Below are 24188 nucleotides of genomic sequence, written 5' to 3'. Positions count from 1 at the left end.
AGAAAACATGTGAGTCAATACCTAGGCAGCACAGATAACTGGAGAACTCGGCTCTGAGCATAACGTTTAACTTGAACTAACATGGAAGTACAGCTGTATCCACAAATTTGGCCTGAGTAGCTAGTGCATAATGACAAGGTTACATAGCCAGTCTAACAGCCCACTCTCTTTTTATTCTCACACCTACCTTGCACGGGTTCTAGCTGCTCAGCAGAACATTTTTTGAGCTGATTTGGCTCTCAAACCTTTTTTTGTTTCTTTTTCTGATTTACTTTTTTTGCTTGATTACTGGACTAAAGCAGCTTAGTTGAGAGTTGGATGGGCTGAACGGACAGGTGGTGGGACTGGGTGACCTGCAGCAGCCAGTGGGGAGACAAGGACAAGAGTTAGGTGCTGCCTCTACCTTCTTCTTTCAGCATCTGATGGTTAGTCAGTTCGAATGGCAGGAGTTCTCTGAGTTCAGAAGTATATTGCTCCTCTTTCATGTGTGCTTCTGCCTTCAACTGGCCATACAGGTGTTTACATACCTACGTGGTTCAGAGAGGGTGCCAGCTCGCAGGAGCTTACACAAGCAACAGTGTGACTTTGACTCTCATCAGCAGAATGCTCATTGGGACACCCATCTGGGATCATATTAAACAAATATTAATAACACGCTGTCTACTGGTATACAGCTCCCTGATTTTACCTCTCTTCCAAATTGCAAATTCTGAGCATCTTCCACTCCACACTTAATTATGTAGTCAGCTGTAGTGTCTTTAAATTTCTATATCTTTCCAGTCCCACATTTTCCCTCCTTGGTGTATACTTCTTGAATAGCATTTTTTACACCTTTGTTTGGTATAAACTGGCGAAGAAATGTGACTACAATGCAGGCAAAGAAGGAAGCAGAGAGCAGGTTAAAGGAGAAAGAAGAGCAGGTAAACCTCAGTTCTCAGCTACATCTGACCTACTTCCTTCTCATTCTCTACCCATTAGATAATAAAACTAGCTCTTTCCTTTCACCCTCTGTCTCCTCTAAGTCCCCGAGACTGAAGCACTTCGCACTAAGTGCTCTTTCCCAGGAAGAAGAGAGGGGATGCTGTAGTTGTAGCTGACAATAATGCCTTTTCTCCTGTAGCAGCTATAGAGCAATAGAGCAAATTGCTTGTTTGGGTTCTTAATTTCAGATCTTCTATCAGCTGATCTGCACACTAGGATTGCTAATATTTCTGGATGCCTGCCTTATATGTTGCCACCAAAATGTCCAAACAATTGCTTAGCAAATAAATACCGACTTATCACTGGTGCCTGCAATAACAGGTATGTATGATAAGAATTTTGATCTGAAAAACACTTCTTTCTTATTCCTTAAACTCAAGAAGCTATGTTTGATTTTTTCTTAGAAAAATTCATGGAGGTGACCTCAATCAGCTAACTTTCACATCAATGTGTCTTTAAATGAGGTGCCTCTGAAAGCTCCCAGGGGAGAACCACTCCATCTAAAGTTCGGTACACTAATTTTTGTGGACAGGCTCTCCCTATGAAGTCTTCTAAGATTATGTAAGGAAATTTAAATTTAGGGAGTACTGATATAGTAAATGACTTCTTTTAGCTGAAGTAGACAGACTGAATTCTAAACCAGCATTCATTTTTGATTGAATTGGATAAAATGACATTGAGCAGGAAAATAGAATTACTTTACAAGGAGCAAAAAGAAAACCAAGTAGATTTTTTTTTGATTATTATTACCTCACAAACTCAACATTTAGCAAGCATGCATATAAAAATTCTGAGTGATATATTTATTTATATATGTCTATTTTTATAAGTATATGCTTATTGGCTATCTGAATAACTATTATTTATTACTGTTATCTTCTTGTTCCCTAATATATGTGGGAATTGTTTCCTTGAAAACCCAACGTAACAGATGTAACTGTATTTTCAAAATCCTCCAGTGCAATGAGGATGTAAAACTGAGAATGAGAGCCCTTTTGAGTACAAGGGTAAATGATATTTATACTCAGCAGCCTTTGGATACAGAGTCATAAGGTCACAAACTGAAAGGCAGACTATAATATTACAAGTGAAGAGCTAGAGAGCTGTAAATGGAAGGTCGTTAGACTAACACAGTTTAAGTCACTCTGCAGTGTGGTGAATGAACAGCAGTAAAATTCTGCGGTTTTGTTATTTAATCAGTCTGTTTTTATGAGACAAATCTGTTTTGCTGCATCACGTCATTTTCAGGGAACATGCCTGGTAGGATCTTTGCTGAAAAGACACAACATGATATGCACTGATGTTAGAAATCTAACTATGTGGATATCCATAATTTCCCCCAGGCACTTGCAGTGTTGCTGGAAATCTGAACTAACAGTTAGTTATTTGCACTGAAACCTCCATCAGGGCTTGAACACATGGGCCAAGCTTCATGCAGCTGAGCACAGGCACGTGGCTGAAGCTCTTAATTTGAAGGCATAGATGCTGTAGTCTTTCTTTCCAGAGACAGAGAGAAACAGGCTTCTCTGTAGGTAAGGTAAAACATCATTTTCTCCTCAGTGACTCTGGTAATACTGGGATGTGTATAGGCATTTCAGTCTGGTTTCTAAAGCTGGGAAGGGTAAATATGATCCATTGAGTTGGGTTAGTCTGTAGTCACTGTGTTCTACTTTGTGTAGTTGTATGCTTGTACCAAATCAGTGTACAAATCCATCACCTCACATTTGGTGGTATTTTGGACTTTTTGTTCTAAATATCTGTAAAATGTGCAAGGCAGCAAAAAAACCAAACCCAAAGCCTTTGAAACCAGCGAGTCAGAACTTAGTCTAAAACTTTGTGAGCCCCTTGACATTCCTCAAGCTTTACTGAAATACATCAGCTTAAAAAGCCCATTATACTGTAATGTAAACCACATATTCTACGATGTAAACCAGCTTCAAAGACTTCAAACATTAAACAAAGTTCCAATCTGTACTTTTCCTTGTTTTACAGCTGCCACTTTCAGGCAGAAAATATATAAGAACCTATGCTGTATTTGTAATTTTAGTCACCCAGTAGGTATGTGCAGGAGTGCTGTAGATCAGTGAATGCTGCATTTCATACGTGAAATTTAAAAACAAAAGACACAGTAGAATTAATCGTTCACCTATAAGAAAAATCTATTTAAATATACTTCAGAGTAAGCATGGAATTTCTTTACAGATGTTTTACTTAATCAGTTCATGGATTTGGAACAAAGATAGATTTAAAAGTATTTATTGCACAGCACTGATTATTTTGGTTTAGTGTGAACTTCCTAGAACAAAGGCGTTCGAGAACAGCATTGAACATGACCTTCTATGGAGAATATCAACATGACATCAGACATTCCCAGCAGTGTTATTAGCCACATTTACTAGTAGCAGATATCAACAGTTTTTGCTTTTCTTCCTGCCTGAAGGCATAGGCGTGGATAATAATAATTAAAAAAAATAAAATCACATTATTTTAAAATTAAGAATAAGGGAGATGAGGCATGTCCAAATAGTTTTTTTCCTCCCATTTTTTATCCCAACAAACTAGCATTGATCTGTGTAGTTTTTAATATCTAGTGCAATGAGAGGGATTCAGAGGTAAAGGAACTGCAGTAACTAAAGGAATGGAATCTCACAGTGCAATTAACCTCATCTAATCTTAGCTATCCAAGGTAGTTATATGTCTACTGCAAGGTTGCAGCTTTGGCTGTTCGAAATTGTGAGAGGATGGGCTGACAGAATGGTACCTAGGAGTCGTCAGTCTCTCGGGCTTGATGGACAGGTGCTTAGATGGCTAGATTGCAATTATATGCCTAATATTTGGGCAGCTTGGAGGAATTTTATCTTCAGCATTTGTTTCATTGCTGTGTCATTAACCATGTCATTAGATAAGGACCTGACGCTTATTCTGAAGGTCTATTATGGTCAGAGTTAGGGGTGTGAATAGGGCTCACCTGGTGGAAAGAATGAGCCGTCCCGCCTGAATCCATTGACTATAAGAAGGCATTGAGGTGTTTCTTGTACCATGGCTGCTTCACTTCAGTACAAGCTAAATGTTCAGTTTAGTGGCAAGCTTATGTTTCATAAATTTTCAATGTTTGCTAGAAATAATGTCCATGGTAGCAGAGTGATGTAAAACATGACAGAGTCCAGTTATTGAATTGCCATATGGCATTCATATGGAAGTCTCACTTCCCATAAACAGAATGTATAGTAATCAAATTTGACTTCTCTATAAAGCTGTATGGTACCAAAATCTCATTATTTCAGCTGCCCTGGATAAAACCTTTTTAACTCAAACAAGTTTCCAAGACATTAACATGTTTAATGTAACAATAAAAAAGTATGTGAGAAGGGTTTTACTAAAGTAGCATTCCAGTGATCTGCTAAAATATAAAAGCAATCTGCAGAAAAATTACCGGTTAAGCAGTTAAATTAACATTTCATTATTTTTAATTGAGTGAAATAGCACTACACTATGTGCAGTATTTTATGCAATTTCAATAAAGGCAAATCAACTGTAACTAATTTGAATGCTTTATTAAAGCATACTTAACCTTCAAGTGTGAATTATTGTGGATAATTAAGTGTATTACTGTACTGTATAGCTTGGCAAATTGAGCCACTTCAGTGTGCTGGAGATCAATGAAGTATTAATAAAATAATTGTTCCCTCTTTAGCGTCCCAATAGACATATAAATGTATGTTTTAACAGCATGTAATTCTAACTGTCTGGGAACATTCCTGGTTCTTTGTGGCTTACTTTACAATTTTGGTCAACTGGGTACATAATGTCTACATATATTTAAAAATTATTAAATATATTGAACAGGCCATGTTAAAAAGATAACCAACCAGAAATAAAAAAAACCCAACCCTGAAATATTCTCTTAGGAAAAATGCATGATACAAGGAAAATTAATTGGGTCAAGCCCAAGACTTGTTAACTATACTAATGAATAAAAATCATAAGGAATCATTTCCCAGCCTTCAAATCAAGTATCGCATGACTCTTTCCACCCTTTTACTCATACTTTTGTGTAACTTTTTTTACTCCCATTCCCTCTTCCAAGCAGGCTGGCTGCAGGCTGGCGAACTGGCATGTAGTAATCCCACAGCGTGCCCAGCCAGGTGTCATTCAGTGAAATGCTAGTTGGCGTGAGCCAACACCACACTGCAGTTAGTGTTAGCATTTAAAAAGCGTTGTTAAATGCGTACCAGTGCTTGGGCTTGTGCACAGGCACTCACAAAGCTGTAGCCAAGTAATTAATATAGATGAAACCAGAGGGAGCATTGCCACCAAATTCAGCAACTTCAGCGATCATTTCCCTTTCCTCAGACATTTCTGCTTAGGTCTTGCTAAATGATTACTTCTGTATGACTAGTATCCATTTTTCTTGTAAGCTTTATTCACCTTTATTCTAGACCTTCTTTGTATTTTCCTAAATCTTGAATTTCTAGCTATTGCTCTAAAAAAGCAGCTTTTTAAAGATGCCAGCAAAGGCACTTAAGAGTATATCTGACTTCATGGGGAATGAGGACACTATGAGGAAGTCAGCATTTGCATAAGTATTTCAAAGATGTCAAAGGGTAACCAAATTACATTATAAACATAAGGAAGATAGTAATATTTCATTAGTAATTTAATTTTTCTTTATTTTCCTTTCAAGTCAAACTGATGTTGGCATACATGAAGACCAGTATTTATGCCTTTTTAAATATCGCTACATGAACATCTTATTGCAATGGAATATCACCCTGTGGCTGATGATTATCTTATTTTATATTCATATTATTGTATATTCAGATTATTTTATATTCAGAATATAAATGTGTAGTAAATATGTTAGAAAGTATATAAATATTTTATGTTCAGAATATGTTCAGAGGTGCAGGGTCCTTTTGGTTTTGCTGCTGCTGTTGTTTCTTTGGTTTTGTTCTTTCCCCAGGGAACATCCTAGATGGGGAGCATCCAACACAGCATTGGCTAGGTGGCTTCCACCAGCCTATGAAGATGGACTCAGCCAACCTCGAGGATGGGACCCCAGCATCCAATATAACGGAGTCCAGCTGCCCTTGGTTAGAAAGTGCACCATGAGATCACCTGACACAGTGTGGGCTATAACCACGACCTCTGTTTGCATCAGTAAAACATACAGCAAAAGAAGCCAATGGACTCAGTTGAGGAGCTGCTAGCTTTGCTAAAGCATAAGTTCAGTGAGCCAAATCGTTAGAGGTGCCCTGCACAGGGGTTGGGGCAAGCCCAAAGAGTAGTGCAGGGGGGCAGCTCTGCCGAAAACGACGGTGGTGGAGAGCAAGCAAGGCACGCGCCAGGCGCAGAGCAGCCAGCACTCGCGGGGTGGTGATTGCTTGGCCTAGAGGAAAGGTGATGCAGGATGGACCTAATCATTGCCCTCCCATGCTATAAGGCCATGTAAGAGTCAAGGGAGGTCTTCACAAGGGTGCACACTGACATGGCAAGCAGCAACGATCACAAGTTGCTCCAGGGGAAATTTTGTCTTGATACAAGGAAAAAAAAAAATTGTTTCAAGAACAATTAAATATTGGAATAGGCTGCCTAGACAACTGCTGCAATATCCCACATGGTACATACCCAAGTCCTGGCTTGATGGGGCTCTGAATAACCTAAACCCTGCTTTCAGTAGAAAGCCGTACCGTGTGGTCTCCAGTTTTCTTTCAGCCTAGACCTTCCAGTGAATGTATGATTCTTTGTTCCAATTATGGTGCCTTTATTCAGGGGAGGAGGAGGGGGGAAAACGGGGTTGGGTGTTAACTAAATAAATATAAATCACATAGATGTGGTAGCATGTGCGTGTGTACACATGTATACTGTTTCTCCTAAGTTAGCGTACCTTAACTAAAGAAGTATTACTGTCAAATCATAACTTCATTTTTTAGCCCAACTTACTGAGCTAAAAAATTGCAGTCTTTCTGGATTTTAGCAGCTCATATACTTAAAAAATAACAGAGCTACTATAGAGGGAAGTTTGAACAAAAAATATTTGCATAGAGGACTTGGTAAAAAATTCCCCTGTGCAGTGTGCAGTGATATGGGATGGATTTACTATTTCTGGTTTGTCATCATTGCTTGCAACCTGACTTTTCATGGACCCAAAGTCTTGTTATTTTAACCGCTGTATGTTTAATAAGGATGAGCGAGAGAATTTAGTTTTAATGTCACCTGCAACTCATGTTATTAATTAAATAACGTTGTGTCTAAGCTGCACAATTTAGTGCTTAAAGATGAAAACCTGACATTTACACAGGTAAATTTCCAGTCGATGGTGCAAACTGCCTATTTCTAGATTCATTAGGGTATATGCTTGGGAAGTGAAACATGCTGAAGTGGATCAGATCTTAACATCAGTAAAGTTCTCTGCTTTATTTTGAAGTAAGATAGTATGAAACTAGTGTCCTAGATGTTTTTCCTCGTTTACATAATTGTCTTTTTTTATACTTTTAGCCTTTAAAAAGCAACATGCAAATAATGTGAAAGTGAGAGATAAGTGTGAAGATTACTATACAGCAATATTAGAACACAGCGTAGTTGTGCAAGTTCAGAGTCATAAGAAAATCTTACTATCTGCAAGAAAAAGTTTGTGCTTTGTGGCCACCAAAGCTATTAAAATACTGATGTAGAGACTTGTATTCCTGATGAGCTCTATGTATCTCTACTCTTGACTATTTCAATATAAAGCCTGATGTTTTGCTAACAAGTCCCATGTTGCCTCTTGTCCTTACCAATTCTATTTAACTGCACCTGCCTTATACATTCATTGTATAGCCCTTTTATTTATTGCAGACTTTTATGTGCTGCCCTTTCAATTGCTTGACTTCCAAGGCAGTTGCAGTATGCGAGGTAATAATTTGCAGCATAAGGGAGGAATCTGTGAACAATAACAATACCCTAATCATCGCAAACTGACTGGTGATTTTGCTCTGATGTTTTTGCTTGGTTATTAGTATAAGCTGGACATGTAGCATAGATGTTTCCATGTTTTCCCCCTCAGAGCATCTGTATCTCTATGCGGCTTTCACAGAATTGCCTCGGAAATGTGTTTTGGCTTCTACCTGCCTGGGAAAATGAAGCAGAGCTTTCAGCTACCATGTATTTGCAACCCAGCCTGTCTCCAGGGCTGCATAAGCTACTCCATTTATGTACGGAGCAGCCCAGAGCCTCTGCAAATCCACAGTGATTTGAGGTTGCCCAACAAACAGAATCCATTTGTTAAAGGAGCAGAAAATAGACTAAATAGAAAGAAAACTTTTAGACAGTCTAAAAGAAACGTGGTTTTCAAAATTCTGTGGAAAGGAGCAGATCAAAGATACACTGCTCATTTGGCAAGTATATAGAAGAACTAGGCTGAAACATCTTTGAATCTGCTTGTGGCACCCGTTTCTCAGCTCCTGAACAGAAATAAGAGTCTGTCAGAGGTTGGGTTTTTTTGTAGTTGAGGATTTGGTTTTGGTTTTAAGCAAGCCATTAAAAGTACTCTACAACATAAAGTATTCTAAGGAAAAAAAGTTAGCTTTCATCACTGTTCCCCCTGCTTTTTAGTGTTTTATTGTTTTATGAGAAGTACTACTTGGCACTCAAGGTAAATTAGTTCTCTTCCCAGGTTCGTGAAGTGACAAGAAAAATTATTCACACATCTAATGAGGCTGTTACTGAAGACCACCTATATTCTGATATCATTATGGTGTGGGGACAGTACATAGACCACGACATTGCATTCACACCCCAGAGCACAAGTAGAACCACCTTCCTAACTGGAATGGAGTGCCAGAAGACATGTGAAAAACAAAATCCATGTTTTCCCATAAAGGTAAGATTCTAAATTAATTTTCTTCAACAGAAATCCCAGGTGAGTAATGTAAAGCACAGAAGTGATACACATGCACTAAAGTAATTATATAGGAAGTTACTAGATCATCCAGAAATATTAGAGCAGAGAGCGATAGGAAAATCGAAACCCAACTATTAAATGTAACAAGTGAATGTTTAAATTGTTTTTTAGAGATAACAAACCATAGCTAAGGTACTTAGTAAAAATATCAAATTTTTCTACCTCTCAGGTTTATGCTGCAGAGAAACCTTACTAGTCCCCCGTCCCACCCCCGTCCCCCCGCCCCGCAATGTTATTGTTCTCATACTTCAAGGTTTTGAGTTCCATTGGGGAAAACAGGGAAGTAGTCATAAATAATTCTGTTTTTAAATTGCCAGCCAGATAAACTGAAAGGATTTTAACTTTACTCAGTGAAAGCAAAGATATTTCCAGCAGCTAATGCAAACTTTTGAAGAGAGCTATCTTTTCACTGTATGTATAAAGTGATCTTCAGGGAGTTGCTGCAACTTACATACATCACCTCTTTGCTTTGAGTAGATGGAAAACATGAATTCAAAGTTTGTTAGAGGGTTGGAAGAAACATAAATTGGTATAAATATAGGATCTTGTATTACTGTCTGATTAATCTAAAAGTATACTAATTCTTTCACTCAGAAATTTAGAATCAAATTCACAATGCTTCTTTTGTTTCTCAGAGCTCCTCCTCGTGCTGCAGAAGAGCCCTGTGCTTGTTACAGCCCTTGGGCTGATGCCTCCATATCTGTCCAGAGGAACTTACATTACTTTCCTTAGGACTGGAGCTTGATTATTGACCAACTTCTCTATGCACTGAAGCCAGTGTAGGGGATAAGGTCCATCAGAATAGAAAACCACTTTCCCCTCAAAAAAACTGTAATTGATAACTGTGCCACAGTCTCCTTTTGCTTTATGTGCCTCATTCCACTTCCATTAAACATAAAGGAAAATATTCTGCTAACTGTAATGGGAAATGAATCAGGTCCTGTATTGAAAGATGGCTCACCTTCCATTTGGCAAAACAATCTAAAACACAGGGAAGACTAAGTGAAATTAATGACTATCTGCAATTTTACCACAGATAGGTAAATCTAGTCTTTCTCACCCAGGAGATATGGACTTTTGGAAGTTTGCAAGCATAGCTTGAGAGCATTCAGGACCACAGACTTCTTAAAGAATCACATTCTCAGGACACTGAGACCGGCTAACCTGGTTTAGCCACAACAGCCCTAATTACAATGAGTCTTCCACAGTTGTGACAAAAATCTCTAGTCTACTATGTCTCAGACTTCCCCTTGGGGCAGGAAGTTATTTAGTTTGTTTATGCTGTTACACAATAGCCTTAGAAATGTCTCCATTCCCAAAGTCTTATCAGGAGAGGCTAGTGCAGAAGTCCAGACCCTGACCAGCAGTGTTCCACATGATATGATGAAGGAGGTGGATTGCGTCTCCACCGTATGACACAATGTGGTTATGTATTGACTCTCATTTTTAAAAATTCAGTTTGCTGTAGATATAAAACTGCAAAAGCCTTTGAAGCTTATGCTTTGTGTTTATGACATTCTTTGAAACAACACAATTAGTATTGATCTTCAAGTGCAAAACCCCTATATTTTTTATTACTAAATAGATTTTTAGATTAAGAATACATTCATAACGTTGCCCACAATTTGAATCAAATGTGGATCTTTGGGACCATAGAATTCTAATCACTGAACTCTAACTTTTCAAGCCCAGAAGTCCCATCTGCTTAAAAAAAAGGTTATTTAAGGGATCTTTGAAAAAGGACCCCAAAGCTAACATTATTCCTGTGGTAGTGGCATTACAGTGCAGAGAGAAAGAAATTGCACAGATTACCATGGCGTAGACCCATAAGTGCATCCTTCCATGCTCTAAACAATGGACATATTTCATATTTCTATCTTGGAGCTACAAAAGATTTATCACAGAGCATGTTTCAGGGATGGTCTTGGAGGCAGGTTATATGTACCTATACGAAATCTAGCACTGAATGTAGCCTAGGAGCTGCTCCTCCTCATCAATGTTGCCTAGCAGAGGGATGAGGTCAAGGCATACCCATGGCTACCTTTGGAAGTTAGTGCCTGATCCTAAAAAGGGTTATGAGGGGGCAACATATTAAGAAATTCAGACACAGCCCTAGAAGAATTAGATTAGTTTTCCAACTTGTGGATTCATTACATGTTCACAGTCCCATGAATTTTTCATCCCCATTTTGTTATTATTCTGTTATTCACAGCTTAGAAGATATTAGAATTGTCTTAGATATGAAGACAATTGTTATTTTGCCTTTATTATATGTCTAGTGGTTTGTTACTGGTTTTGTCAAGGGCAAAGAACAGACACTGTATGAAAGAAAAAAAAGGATTGGGAGATTGTATTTGTTTGTGTGACCAGAGGAACTATTTTTTGAACATTGAAACAAAATGCTATTACCCCTTAGGACTGATCTACTTCCTGAAATCTTAATTAAAGCTAATCTCCACCTATTAAATATTTGGAAAACCGCCACAGTTGGTTTTATATGTTCATTTGTATTTGAAGAAACTGTGGCTGGTTTCCAAAGACAGTGAAACCAATAACATATTATACAACAGTGTAAACATAGAGGCGGCAGTTTGCACTTGTTCTGTGCTCCTAGAAGCGCGGCACCCAAGGGACAATCCACCCACGGAAAAGGACAACCCTGCTTACAGCCGCACAACCTCTCTGGGGGTTTCACCAGGCAGAGGAAGCTCATGACTCCACAGGTTAGGGAAGCTGTCTGGAAAATATTCTCAGTCAGTGCAATTCAAGGGAGTATTGGAAGCTGTGATAGTGCATTAATATTAATAACAAGTGTAGGAAATTCATAGGTTAGCAGGAACCATTATGATTTTCTATTCTGGACATTTTCAGAATAAAGGCTATAGAGTTTCATACGGTGATTCTCACACGGAGCCTGTAGCTTCTGGTAGAGCTTAAACATTCTTTTTCTGTATCTTTTCAGAATCACATAATGTGGGAAAAAAACAAAAAGAAAGAAAAAAATCACTAGCTTTAGTTTATACTTCCTTTACAGCAGCCTGAGACATGGAACCGGGTTGCGGAGATAACCTGTCATTCCTCAGATGATTATTTCAGGTTAGGGCTGAGACATATTGAGGCATTAAAAAGACTTTCACAGGAGAGCTACTGACTTTATTCAGTATTAATTACACTGCTGATAGTAAGTTAGGCACGGTACATACACATAGTAAGATAAAATCCTGAAAGCTTACAGACAGTTCAGATACAGAAAGGTGTAAAAAAAAACCAGAAAGGTGTAAAAGAAACAGAGCCACAGAAAAGTGAGATGATTTGCAAAAGGTGACATGTAACATGACAGGTTACTGTCTCAGATACAAATGGATCTGTCTGTGTGTGCTCGACAACCAGCAAAGAGAGCACCTGCCTTTTTCTTCTGTGTTTCAGAGGTAGAAGTTGACTGTCAGATGGGGTCATTGACTCTCCTCTGACTTTCGTCTCCACAAACAAACATTCATGTTTTCCTACTGGCAAACTTTCATAGACCGTAAGCTAGGTTTTCTTTTAAGTCTACAGCAAAAACCCTTCTACAAAGTCATTTCACACAGAACAAGTCTACAGTAAGAAAGACTTTTCTTTACGTAACAGTATAGATATTGTGGTAGACTGAAACGACTAGTGCTTTTCATTTTCCTACACATAAAAGAATTTCCCTATAAACAAGTTTGAACATGCATATATAACAGTTAAAACAATGTGCAGCTATGCTAGGAAAACTATCATGATCAGACAGGAGGTTGTTGTGTATTCCCTCTAGAATTATGCAGTAAAAGAAAAAACTAATTTGAATATTATTCATTAGTTTGGAAAAAAAAAGAAGAAAAAAAACCCCAAACACAAACCCCATACCTTATTCTGTATCCATTTTAGCAGAAAAAGGTCCTTTTTATCCCTCAGATTATTTTTGATATCATCTGAATAATAACATAAGGAACCTCTCATTTTGCACATACCACTGCTGGCTGCACACTGCTTATCCCATAAAAAGGGAAAGGACTGCATTATGCAGTTCTGCCAGTCCCTTAATGTTCATTACTGCTGTTTTTCTCCGCTGGGGCACAGAACAATTTGAATTGAAATTGCAGAGGCAGTTAACTAAAGATTATTCGGTATGAACTTCATCCACCGTTGATATGTTTTGTTGTGAGCCTTGCTGTTTAACAACTCAAAGACATCTCAGACATTTTTTTCCTAGTGATACCTGAATTATTCCAGGTTTTCCTGATAACTAAAAGCAGGAGGCATTCAAGCACATCCAATGCTGTGGCTGTCATGTTCATCTGTAACATGAGATGAGCTTCCTCCTTAGATTACCAGCTGAAGGGAAAAAGCAGCCACATTAATAGCAAGAGGCTTAATAATACAGAAAAATACTCAATAGAAAATCCAACGCAGAGAAATAACTGATTTCAGCTATCAGTGAAAGAAAAAAAAAAGGAAAAGAAATTACGTATTTCCTTCAAAAATAACCTACTCTGATTTGCTAAAACCTAGGTAATGAAGAAATGTTAGTAGAACTTCTTTACCAAACAAAACTTGAAAAACCGACAAAAACCTTTCTTGTCTTAAGTGCTATATTGGTATCAAACTCTGCTGACATGAGTTCTCACTAGTAAGATTTTACTTGGTATAATAAGTGAGGTAATGATGTTATTACATGAAGCGTTTGAATTCCATTCCAAAGTTTCCTTGTTACTTTTACCCCCCATTTAATAACTCTTCTATCTTCACAGACTGATCTTTATGTTATTAGAAGAATGAAGTAGAAATCATATCATTTTATATAGCATCTGCAGTATTCACTGTCTTCTGCCAGTGAGTTTTGAAAAATGAAAAGCAAGCAGATAGAATACCAATGAGAAGGATTAGCTCAGGTGTCTGTACAAAACATTTATTTTCTCTTAGTCAAAACCCCAAGATCTCATGTGATAATTCACACATGTCTCTCTCATGCCCTTTACCTGTATTTGGAATAGGTGACCAAGTGACAGGCTGGTTCAGACTATATCCATACTGACTAGCACACAAATGCTGGATCACCATTTGATCTCGGTCCCTCGCCTGTGTCTGGGTCAAACCCGTAAAGGACTGGGAAGGCTTTGTTTTTTATAAAAACAGTCAGAATGCAATACTTGTAAGACATCTGTTGCTGTAAAAATAATGTGGGAGGGGTATTGTGGTGGACAGGCAGATATCAGAGTAAATAATTAAATGTGCTTTTTTTTAGTTATGAAACTGGATAAATTACGTATGGAAACAAAGCTTTTACAGTGTACTGCTGCAGGCATTGAAACTCTCCGTTATATTTTTATGTATACATGTAAACCTGCTGTTTCACTCGGTATTCAGTAGACAGTAATTTGACCAGATGTTCATGACTTCACTGTGATACATTTCCTGATGAATTCTGATTGTGAAACAGACCGATTTAAGTGTTGATCTATGCAGAAAGGGTTACATCAGCAGCTTGCTCTTACGACAGAGTAAACGTTTTGGGGTTTATTTCTGTCTTTGCTTAGAAATGGTTGAATCATCTTTTTTCTTAAATCTGAGGGAAAGGAAGAATCTCTACAGACTTAGAATATGCCACTGCAGTAAATGAGTTCTGAACATCTGAAAAATGAGACAGAGGATGGAAATACTTACATATGTAACATCCTCAATGTTACCTTCACATCCAGCATCCACAACTGTTACCTTCACAACAGAAAATGCCTTTTTTAATTTTCTTTTTAATGCAGGTGACCACCAATGATACATTATCTGCAGGGATGGATTGCTTGCCCTTCTACCGCTCATCTCCTGCATGCAGCACTGGTGATCATGGTATTCTCTTTGGAAATCTGTCAACACTAAATCCAAGGCAACAAATCAATGGCTTAACTTCCTTCCTTGATGCTTCTACAGTTTATGGCAGTACCCCTGCCACTGAAAACAAGCTGAGGAATCTAACAAGCAAAGAAGGCCTTCTTAGAGTAAACATTAAATATTATGATAACCATCGAGAACATCTGCCTTTTACAGACCAGATCCCATCACCTTGTGCCCAGGACTCGAACACAGGTGTTGGTGAGAGGATTGAATGCTTTATGGCCGGGGACAGCCGATCCAGCGAGGTCACGTCTCTGACAGCTATGCACACACTGTGGCTGAGAGAGCACAACCGGCTGGCCAGAGCCCTCAAAAACATCAACAGCCACTGGACTGCTGAGACAGTCTACCAAGAAGCACGAAAGATTGTCGGTGCTCTGCATCAGGTTGGCTGCTTCTTTGCTTATCTATATATTGCAGTGAATATCCTAGAACAGAATCAATCACAAAACTTCAAATATGTGAGTGGCTTTGGAGATGATGTTACCCTTTATTTGTTACCTATTTCTGCACTTAAAATTTGGGATGTTTAAAGTTTCTTCCGTTTTCCACTTTCCTGAATGCAATGTCCTTGTTCTTAGTTTGTCCAGACCCCACAGTGCTCCATTTTTCGTGGCAGGTCCTACACTGCATCATCTTTCCACAGATTTCTCCAGTGTCTATTTTGTCTGTTGAAGAGATAATCTTTAAGGTCCCTTCCAACCTAAACCATTCTATGAAGAGGCCTTTTGAGGTGCATTTATTTGAAGGATGTTTTTTTTCGTAAAGAAAACAAAAAGTAATGTTTCTGTATTTACACAGGTGCTTAATTTCTTATAGGGATTATATAAATGAATAATTTTCCTGTGTAAAAAGATCACAATGACACATTAATGCACAGACTTCAAGGGTTCCTTTGGACAGAAGATAGCAGGAGAAATAAATATGGGAAAATACAGAAGAAAAAAGTGCATAAGAAGGTTTATATTAGACTTGAGCATAGGTAAATCTATTTCTGCTCAGTATTTTTCCTTTCTCTCCCTCCCACTTCCCCAGCTAAAGTAGCTACACAGGCTTTAACTCCTTTTTTTCTTCACATTTCTGTTGTTCAGTTTCGACAGCTTTGCATCCTACAGACGTCCACATGACCCTATCATAAACAAACCAAAATGGAAACATTCAACAGAATTGCACAAAATATAATCTGTTTGTTCTCAGTGATAGAGGCACTCAAATCTGAATGTCATCAGAAACTGGATGGATTCCTCTAGTGGTAGCCCAACAGATGGGAGTATGTGGTGGCTCCCTGTCCTCAGGTCCAGCTAGTACAAAGCCAAGCACCCATGCCCAGTAGGCATGCACATGGGTACATATGCAGCACCTTTACTGGCACTCACGAACATGAATGGCCATGGATGGCCTGACCCATGTTCTCTGTGGCTGCTCAGGAATGAAGCCCATTAGTGAGGTACACACACAGGCAACACAGGGCGTTCCCAGACACCTGTAGAGTGGCTGGCCCCAGAAGTCATGAAGCCTGGACCCACCAGCCCCTGAAACTCGGGGTCCCACTCACTCTCTCTGCAGGTCCTCAAGTTTCTTATGCTGCTCATCATCTCTGGTCTGTCTGGAAACTCACTAGTGATCGCACACATATGCTCAGAATAGTGAGTACACCCACAAGAAAGCAGAAACTTAAGAGATCAGGTACAGGACTCAGTGAGACGAGCACACTGATCAGCTAACTTAGACAGCTCCTTTTATCCTCTTTCACTCTATTTTCCCATGGTTGTTCTTCCCCAGTCCAGCTTGATTGGTTCCTTTCCCCACCTTTAGTCCTTTCCCTGGATATCCCAAAGTGGTTCACACATTCCCACAACCCCTTAGAACATTACAAACAACGTTCTACAAGGTCCCCCCATGTTATCTCCTCCCCACACCCTATAACGAGTCCTAACCCTGTACGCAACTTCCCCTTTAGCTTGTATGACATTCAGGGTGCAGTTTCTTTCATTGGCTCTTCTTGGAGGGTTTCACACCTAGGGTTGGGGTCTGGCCATTCTCTCTGGTGGCCTCAGGGAACAGAAGACTTTGTGAGCCCTTTTCAATGGTTTGGTTACTCAGGTTGCTCTAAGAATAATGATTCCATCTGTCCATTATAATCCCTAATGCTGGATGAGCAATATCAGGACCAGAACAAACTGAAGGCTAGGGGACTTCCATATGCTTTCTGATTCTTGCAAACAGATGTTTTTAGAAATGAAAGGAGACTTTTTTGAAGATAAATTAAGGAAGGAGGGAGGAAAATTTCACTATTCTGATAAAACACACTTTCTTCTGCCACAATTCTTAGTCAGCAGAATGTGTTAAGAGACCACCTTCATTCTCTGGCATGTTGTTTTTTGCACTTAAAGCCAGATAACTTCCAAAAAGTAACACACCAAGTAACATATATCATTGTCCTTTTAGGAGGATTTAGTCAGTCCCTTTGAAAATCTTGGCTTTTGTTGATACAGATTTTGACATTAACTATGTCAGCTCCTCTGCTGTAAATGTGCTGTTTGCATTAAAATAATGGTACTGACAGTGAGAGTTGTTGTTAGTCCTTGTTAGAAGAAAAGTGCAAATGCAAAAGTAGGCCTCTGCACATTCATACACTTCTGATTTATATCCTGTAATATTATAGCCTGAAAGAAAACACTGTACAAGGCAATGCACTGCATGAATCTGGGCTACTCATTATCTCTACCAGTATCACAGACTAATGAGGTTTGCCTAGAGCTCATTAGAAATGTGTTTGAGTTATATCTAGCTGGTTTAGAGACATTCATTCAAAAGAGATAATTGGAGTATCTCTATTAATGTGGTATGCTAACCAGAACACTAATGACAGCTCTAGTTGAAGTTATCTTGAGATTTCCACTCTAAAATTTAGTTTCAGTTGCTACGCATTTCTAAAAATCCCTATTTTTGGAATTAATACTTTCAAGCATAATTTTTACCTGTGGGTGTGTAATTATAGAGAATTGAACAAAAAGCCTTCCCTTCTTTCTAGAATAAGAATAATGAAAAAATCTCTCTCTAGACCATACTTTTCTTCTAGATGTTTTTTGTTAGCATAAATGTCTCTAGTGACATGATTTTAATAATAGAAACTGGACAAAGTTACCAAATATAACAACTGTCTGTTGATATCATGGACAAAACAAGAGTTTTTTGTTGCATTGTAGGCATGTTACACTCTTGAGTAGTACTTTCCATGAGCCACAACATTCATTAACTCTTCCTTTGTATTTTACGGGAATGACATATGCTTGTTGACCTGAGAAAACAGAATAAGGAGAATTAGGATTCCTTCTTTTAAGGTATTGGAAAGAAAATAGCTTAAATTTGTTTTCCTTTAAACAAAGTGTAGACAAATGAGGAAAAAAGACTCAACTGTGCAACTGCCAGAGTCTTAAGATGGCTATTTCATATGTGCATGGTTTGCAGGATACAATTGCATGTACATGTGCTGCTCCTTCCCAGGGACATTTTCTCTTGCTGTGCTGTTTGGAATGTGAAAGCTGGATGATGTGGCACTAGTCAGAGTGAAGCAGGAGCTTTGCAGATCAATCTGAATCAAATTCTCTTTGATTTATTACAGTATCAGAGAAACATCTCTGAATTAATGGTGTTACTGCCATTTGATCCCAATTGTAGTTGACAGCTGCCGTTACTTGTCAGTGTGTATATAGGTGTTTTTTTCACTTCCTTCTTCATCTGCTTGTGTTCTCTGAGAATCTTTCATCCCTACTTCTCTGCCATGATCTGAGGCGTGGGTTGAAAGTGGGTGTCTTCTGACACTGACATACTTTAACTTAACTACAATTATTGGGTTCAACATGTCTGAATGGATTAAACTTGTTTGTGAAATAAGATGATTAGATAACTCCTGTCAGAGTTTGAACTCTATGAAATTATAAAGGATAAATAGATAAATAATAGATATTGTAAATATCTATCTATTTACTATTGTAAAATAGTATGTGTTGAACACTGTCAAAACTCATATTTATAAAGAGTATAGCTCAGACTGCTAACAGAACTATAATAATGTGTTCATTATTTATTAAAAATTGAACTAACATACAGTCACCCTTAACAGAAAAGTTTAGAATTTCAACATCATCTATAAATTCTGTAATATCTACTGTGCATAACACTTTAATGAATTAAATATCACTGTTAATATTTTGGTTGTTCTCTATTATTTCTGCAATCTTTCCAAGCTTCATTTAATTGGCTTTTCACTATCTCAGTAAGATATTATTCCTTTTCAGTTACCTCTGGCCAGTGACAAAGACAAGTTGTAATTTTGGCCTTACTTATGACAGTTCACATTTTTATATTCTGTCTTCCAGCCTTTTTTTTAATTTTTCTTTTCCATCCATTGTGCCCCATTCACACCTACTTTGGAAAATACTGGAGAGCTTTTGGCAAGGAAAATTGCTGAACCTTATGAGAAATAATATTAATTTCTGTACCTTTTGCACCTAATTTGAAATAGCTTTAAAGATGAACGAAAATTTCTCAAAAATAATCTGAAATTCTGTCACCTATTTCCAAATATCTAATGTGTGGCTGATTTCTGCTGGAGGTGGCCCAGCCTGGAGGCAAACCCAGCCAGGATGCTCGCTGAGTTCAAAAGGACACTTGGGAACCCCTGTTATAAATTTGCCTTCCGAATGAGAGGGCTGTTGCCTTTCACACTAACAGCCTGTTTAACTTGGGGTATTACTGTGTCAGCAGGTCAAGATTCAGTTACATTTCTATAAAGAGCGCATGTGTGATTCACGATATGATGTAAAATCTGTACAAAGCCTTTTCTGACATTCTTGTAATTACTCTTATTTTTTCTAACTAAATACTTACCAAATGTTTGGTTGAACTTTAGGAATTCAGAATTGTATTTTCTCTGATATGAATAAATTAATAACATAGAATCACAGAATCATAGAATGGTTTGGGTTTGAAGGGACCTTAAAGACCATCTAGTTCCAACCCCCCTGCCATGGGCAGGGACACCTTCCACTAGACCAGGTTGCTCAAAGCCTCATCCAGCCTGGCCTTGAACACTCCCAGGGATGGGGCATCCACATCTTCTCTGGGCAACCTGTTCCAGTGCCTCACCACCCTCTCCATGAAGAACTTCTTCATGATAACTAATCTAATCCTCCCCACTATCAATTTAAACCCATTACCCCTTGTCCTGTCCCTTGTAAAAAGTCGTCTCCCAGCACCCTTGTAGGCCCCTTCAGGTACGGGAAAGCTGCAATGAGGTCTCCTCGGAGCCTCCTCTTCTCCAGGCTGAACAAGCCCAACTCTCTCAGCCTTTCGTCATAGCAGAGGTGCTCCAGCCCTCTGAGCATCTTCGTGGCCTCCTCTGGACTCGCTCCAAGTGGTCAATATCCTTCTGATGTTGAGGGCTCCACAGCTGGACGCAGTACTCCAGGTGGGGTCTCACCAGAGCAGAGTGGAGGGGCAGAATCCCCTCCCTCGACCTGCTGGCCACACTTCTCTGGATACTGCCCAGGTTAGCATTTAGATACTCTCAATCCCTCTGTTACTCTCTAGTCATATAGATTACTGAGATCATTTAAATACTGAGCATATGCACTTCTGTTTAAAAGGCAGTGCCCATTTGTCATCATTTATCACTGAATTATACCATTGAAATAATGACTCCCATGAGACAGAAATATTGACATTATTGATTAAGATTAATTTCATCATGAGACTTGTGTGGAGCTTTGAGTTGATGCTATGGGGTGCTGACATTCTCCTAAGAGGAGTTTGGGTTACCACTAATCTCATAAATGTCACAAAGAGTTGAGAACACCCAGTACCTTGCAGGTTTAGACTCGTTATAACCACATAAATCACTTACACCCCTGCAAACACTTGAAAGTTAACTTATTATTCATAAATAGACTAAAAGTAAGTAATAAATGGTAGAGCAGGTCATTGTACTTATTTGCAAATTCTTTTCCATGTAGTCCCTTTCTGGCTCTGATCTTACTGATTTTGTACACAAGAATATTCCTTTATTTCTACAGGACAACCTCAGTTGTTGAAGGAATACTGTATTGAAAGAAAGTATTATGATATTTAAGGTCCCTTCCAACCCAAACCATTCTATGATTCCATGATTATGTTTATTTATGCCAAATAAGAAAGCAAATAAATCTTTCAAATCATTCTCTCAGAGCAACGAGTTCATGCAGAAGAATTTTAACATAAAAATAATTTTGATGTTTGTCAGGTGTTTACACCCTCTTTAAAACTTACTTATACATGTATCAGTTATGAGAACTTGTAGTGAGTCTTGCCTTGACTTCATGCAGGCACATTCAAGCAAGGTATGTTCAGAGACCACACAAAGACTGGATGCTACCTGCTGATCTATTTTAGATATGGTTCTCTGTTACACTCCACATTCTTTAGTATCATCTTCTGCTGTACTAGTAACATCTTTGTCTGTATTGTGTAAAAATCACCTCCAGTTGATGGAGCCTTATTTAGCCATTGCATGTTTCCATCAAACAGATGTTTCTCCTAGCTTAAGGCAGGCATAAGACCCCTTTTTACCTTAACCTTTTAATTTTCATGTGATAAGACAGCAACCTCTTCCCCCAAAAAGGAAACAAGAAATTAATATCTTAACCTCTGGAGCAAATGAAAAACCTGCATTGCCCTTCCCTTCAGGGAATCTGTATTTTATGAGAAGTTGTCATGGTTTAGCCCCAGTAAGCAACCAAGTACCACACAACCGCTCACTCATCTCTTCCCCTCCCCCAGTAGGATTAGTTTGGGATTTCATTTACAATGAACTGAAAAATGACAGTCATAGCAACATGATTCTGTCCATGGCTAAGCTAGTCCTATTTGAAATCTTTGCTTGTAAAAGCTAAATCTAAAGTTAGAAATAACGGTTGTCTCGCAAAACCTTTATGAATGTAGGAACAGGTTAACTTCCCATGTGATAGTGTCAGTACTAATTTCTAGAAAATATTTTATTTTCTTCATATGTGTATTAAAGGAACTATAAAAACAATTCTAACCTATTGTCTTTCAAATATTTTGTTCATTGCGTGACCTAAACTGAAAATGTAAGAGGTTGTTATCTCTGCCTTCTGAGAAAAGTGAGCGAATTCTGGAGGGCTTTGTTTGTCTCTGTGCCATGCTTGAAATAAAGATACAAGTTTTTCATAAGGTCATTTTATGCCAACTAGCTTTTTAATATGCACTATATCAAACCTCAAAGTACATTTGTCTGTATATTTTATTACACACTATATTGAATCTATAAGGTATTTTATTGAGTTCATTATGTTTCATATTCATCCCATTATGCTTTATTGAGTTCAACGTAATCTTTAACCTATAATGCACTTTCATTTTATTTGGTACATTGGATCGTTTTCCCCTTATTTTTTTGACCATGATTACTCATATGCTTTTTTCATGCGACTGTAATGTTATTACATTATAAAAGGGTTTGACAGAAGGTGTTTATCAGCATTTTCATTTTTTTAGTCAGTTTTTTAGGAGCCTATAAATTGGCTTGAGTTTAGCATAAAATGTCTACCAAGGGATTCTGGGCACCAGTATTTTAAACCCTGGTCATTTCAAATATTCAGTAAAAAGGATTTGTGTCACTCATATATTTCTGAAAATAGAATCTATTCACATCAACAACCAATCTTGAAAGATTTTATACTAATTCACACTTTTATTGCCATGTTTAAGGACTTTATAATTTAACACCATTAAAATCAGGACTTTAAATCTCAGCAAAGCTCCTGTGAGTTGTCTTATCCTCATGGACTGGAAGTGAGCAACAGTGGTAACTTCTGCTCAAGAGTCTTCAGTTTAGCATTTATAGTAGGAGCTAACAGGGGCCTGACTGTCTTCCTGCACCGAGCCGTAACACTGATTTTCTCCAGTAATTTGTCTCCTTAGTGCGAAAATAAGAACAACTTTGTTTCCCAGCTAATGCTGTTCTTAGCCATGCCAAATGCTTGGGGATATGAGTGAAGAAAAAGGGATTTAACATGTGGGAATCATTACTATTCATCTATAAAAACATTGAATGATAAATGTTTCTTTTTCTTTTCTTTCAGATTATTACTTTAAGAGATTACATTCCCAAAATCATTGGCCCAGATGCTTTTAATCTGTATATTGGCCTTTATACAGGTTATGATCCCACAATGAATCCTACGGTTTCTAACATATTTTCAACAGCTGCTTTTCGTTTTGGTCATGCAACAATCCAACCAATAGTAAGACGATTGAATGCACAGTATTTAGAAGATCCAGAACTCCCAAATCTTCATTTGCATGAAGTATTCTTCAGTCCCTGGCGTATCATTAAAGAAGGTATTGTTTCTTTCCTGCATATTACAACTCTTTTCAAAGTTACGCATCTTGAATTAGGAATAGGAACATTTATTAAATTGCATCATCACTGATTTAAGTTGTTAAACAGGTTCCAGAGCATTAACATAGAATCATAGAATCATTTAGGTTGGAAAAGACTTTTAAGATCATCAACTCCAACCGTTAACCTAGCACTGCCAAGTCCACCCCTATACCCTGTCCCTAAGCACCACAGCTACATGTCTCTCAAATATCTTCAGGGATGGTGACTCAATGAACTGGAAAAATTATTCTGAATTACATAGTTTTCTGAATCAGACACAAGTTATTTTCTAGATTAAACCAATCTGGTAGATTGATGATAGATTGATGATTGATGATGAAGATATAAAATGTATCTTTTTTGTGGATGAATATATTATCAAGCTGCAAATTTTCTTACACCTGAAGAAGCAGACGGAGCCTTTTCATTGCACTATTATGTATATTTAAACCTGCTTCTCATTTTTGCTTATGTTTGAATGTAAAAGCCTGTGGCCAATGTTTAACAAAAATAGAAACATACATGCATTCACATTTGTTAGGAAAGTTATGATGGTTTATATATATGCTGTAACGTTATATTACTTTTGCATTTAAAGGAGGCTTGGATCCTTTACTAAGGGGTCTTCTAGCACATTCAGCAAAACTGCAGGTGCAAGATCAACTACTGAATGAAGAATTAACAGAAAAACTGTTTGTGTTGTCCAATAATGGTTCACTTGATTTAGCATCGTTAAATTTACAGCGGGGCCGCGATCATGGACTCCCAGGTCTATTGATTTTTCTTGAATTTTCTCCCAACTAGTAACTGAGCTATAACTGCTTATATTTGGGATGTAATCATAAACCTTTAAATAATAGCTTTAGTAATCAGAGAAGTAGCTTAAGTCTCTTTAAATGTATAGAATCA

The 24188-nt window shown here is 38.0% G+C and overlaps 1 protein-coding gene across 1 annotated transcript in view; it reads left to right on the top strand.

Moving 5' to 3' along the window:
- The window catches only part of TPO (thyroid peroxidase), a gene marked incomplete at both ends in the record, with an annotated part of 32843 nt that extends 8795 nt beyond the window's left edge, over window positions 1–24048 (top strand). Inside the window, 6 exons of the mRNA XM_010150551.1 lie at window positions 1170–1302; window positions 5945–6074; window positions 8636–8842; window positions 14704–15219; window positions 22978–23236; window positions 23878–24048. Coding sequence (XP_010148853.1) covers window positions 1170–1302; window positions 5945–6074; window positions 8636–8842; window positions 14704–15219; window positions 22978–23236; window positions 23878–24048 — 1416 coding nt within the window. The remainder of the gene's footprint in view (window positions 1–1169; window positions 1303–5944; window positions 6075–8635; window positions 8843–14703; window positions 15220–22977; window positions 23237–23877) is intronic.
- Window positions 24049–24188: the final 140 nt, after the last annotated feature.

This window comes from Eurypyga helias, unplaced genomic scaffold (genome assembly GCF_000690775.1).
Source record: "Eurypyga helias isolate BGI_N326 unplaced genomic scaffold, ASM69077v1 Scaffold12154, whole genome shotgun sequence".
NCBI classification, from domain to species: domain Eukaryota; kingdom Metazoa; phylum Chordata; class Aves; order Eurypygiformes; family Eurypygidae; genus Eurypyga; species Eurypyga helias.
Note: the sequence above shows the minus strand (reverse complement) of the source record. Positions and strands in the feature narration are given on the sequence as shown.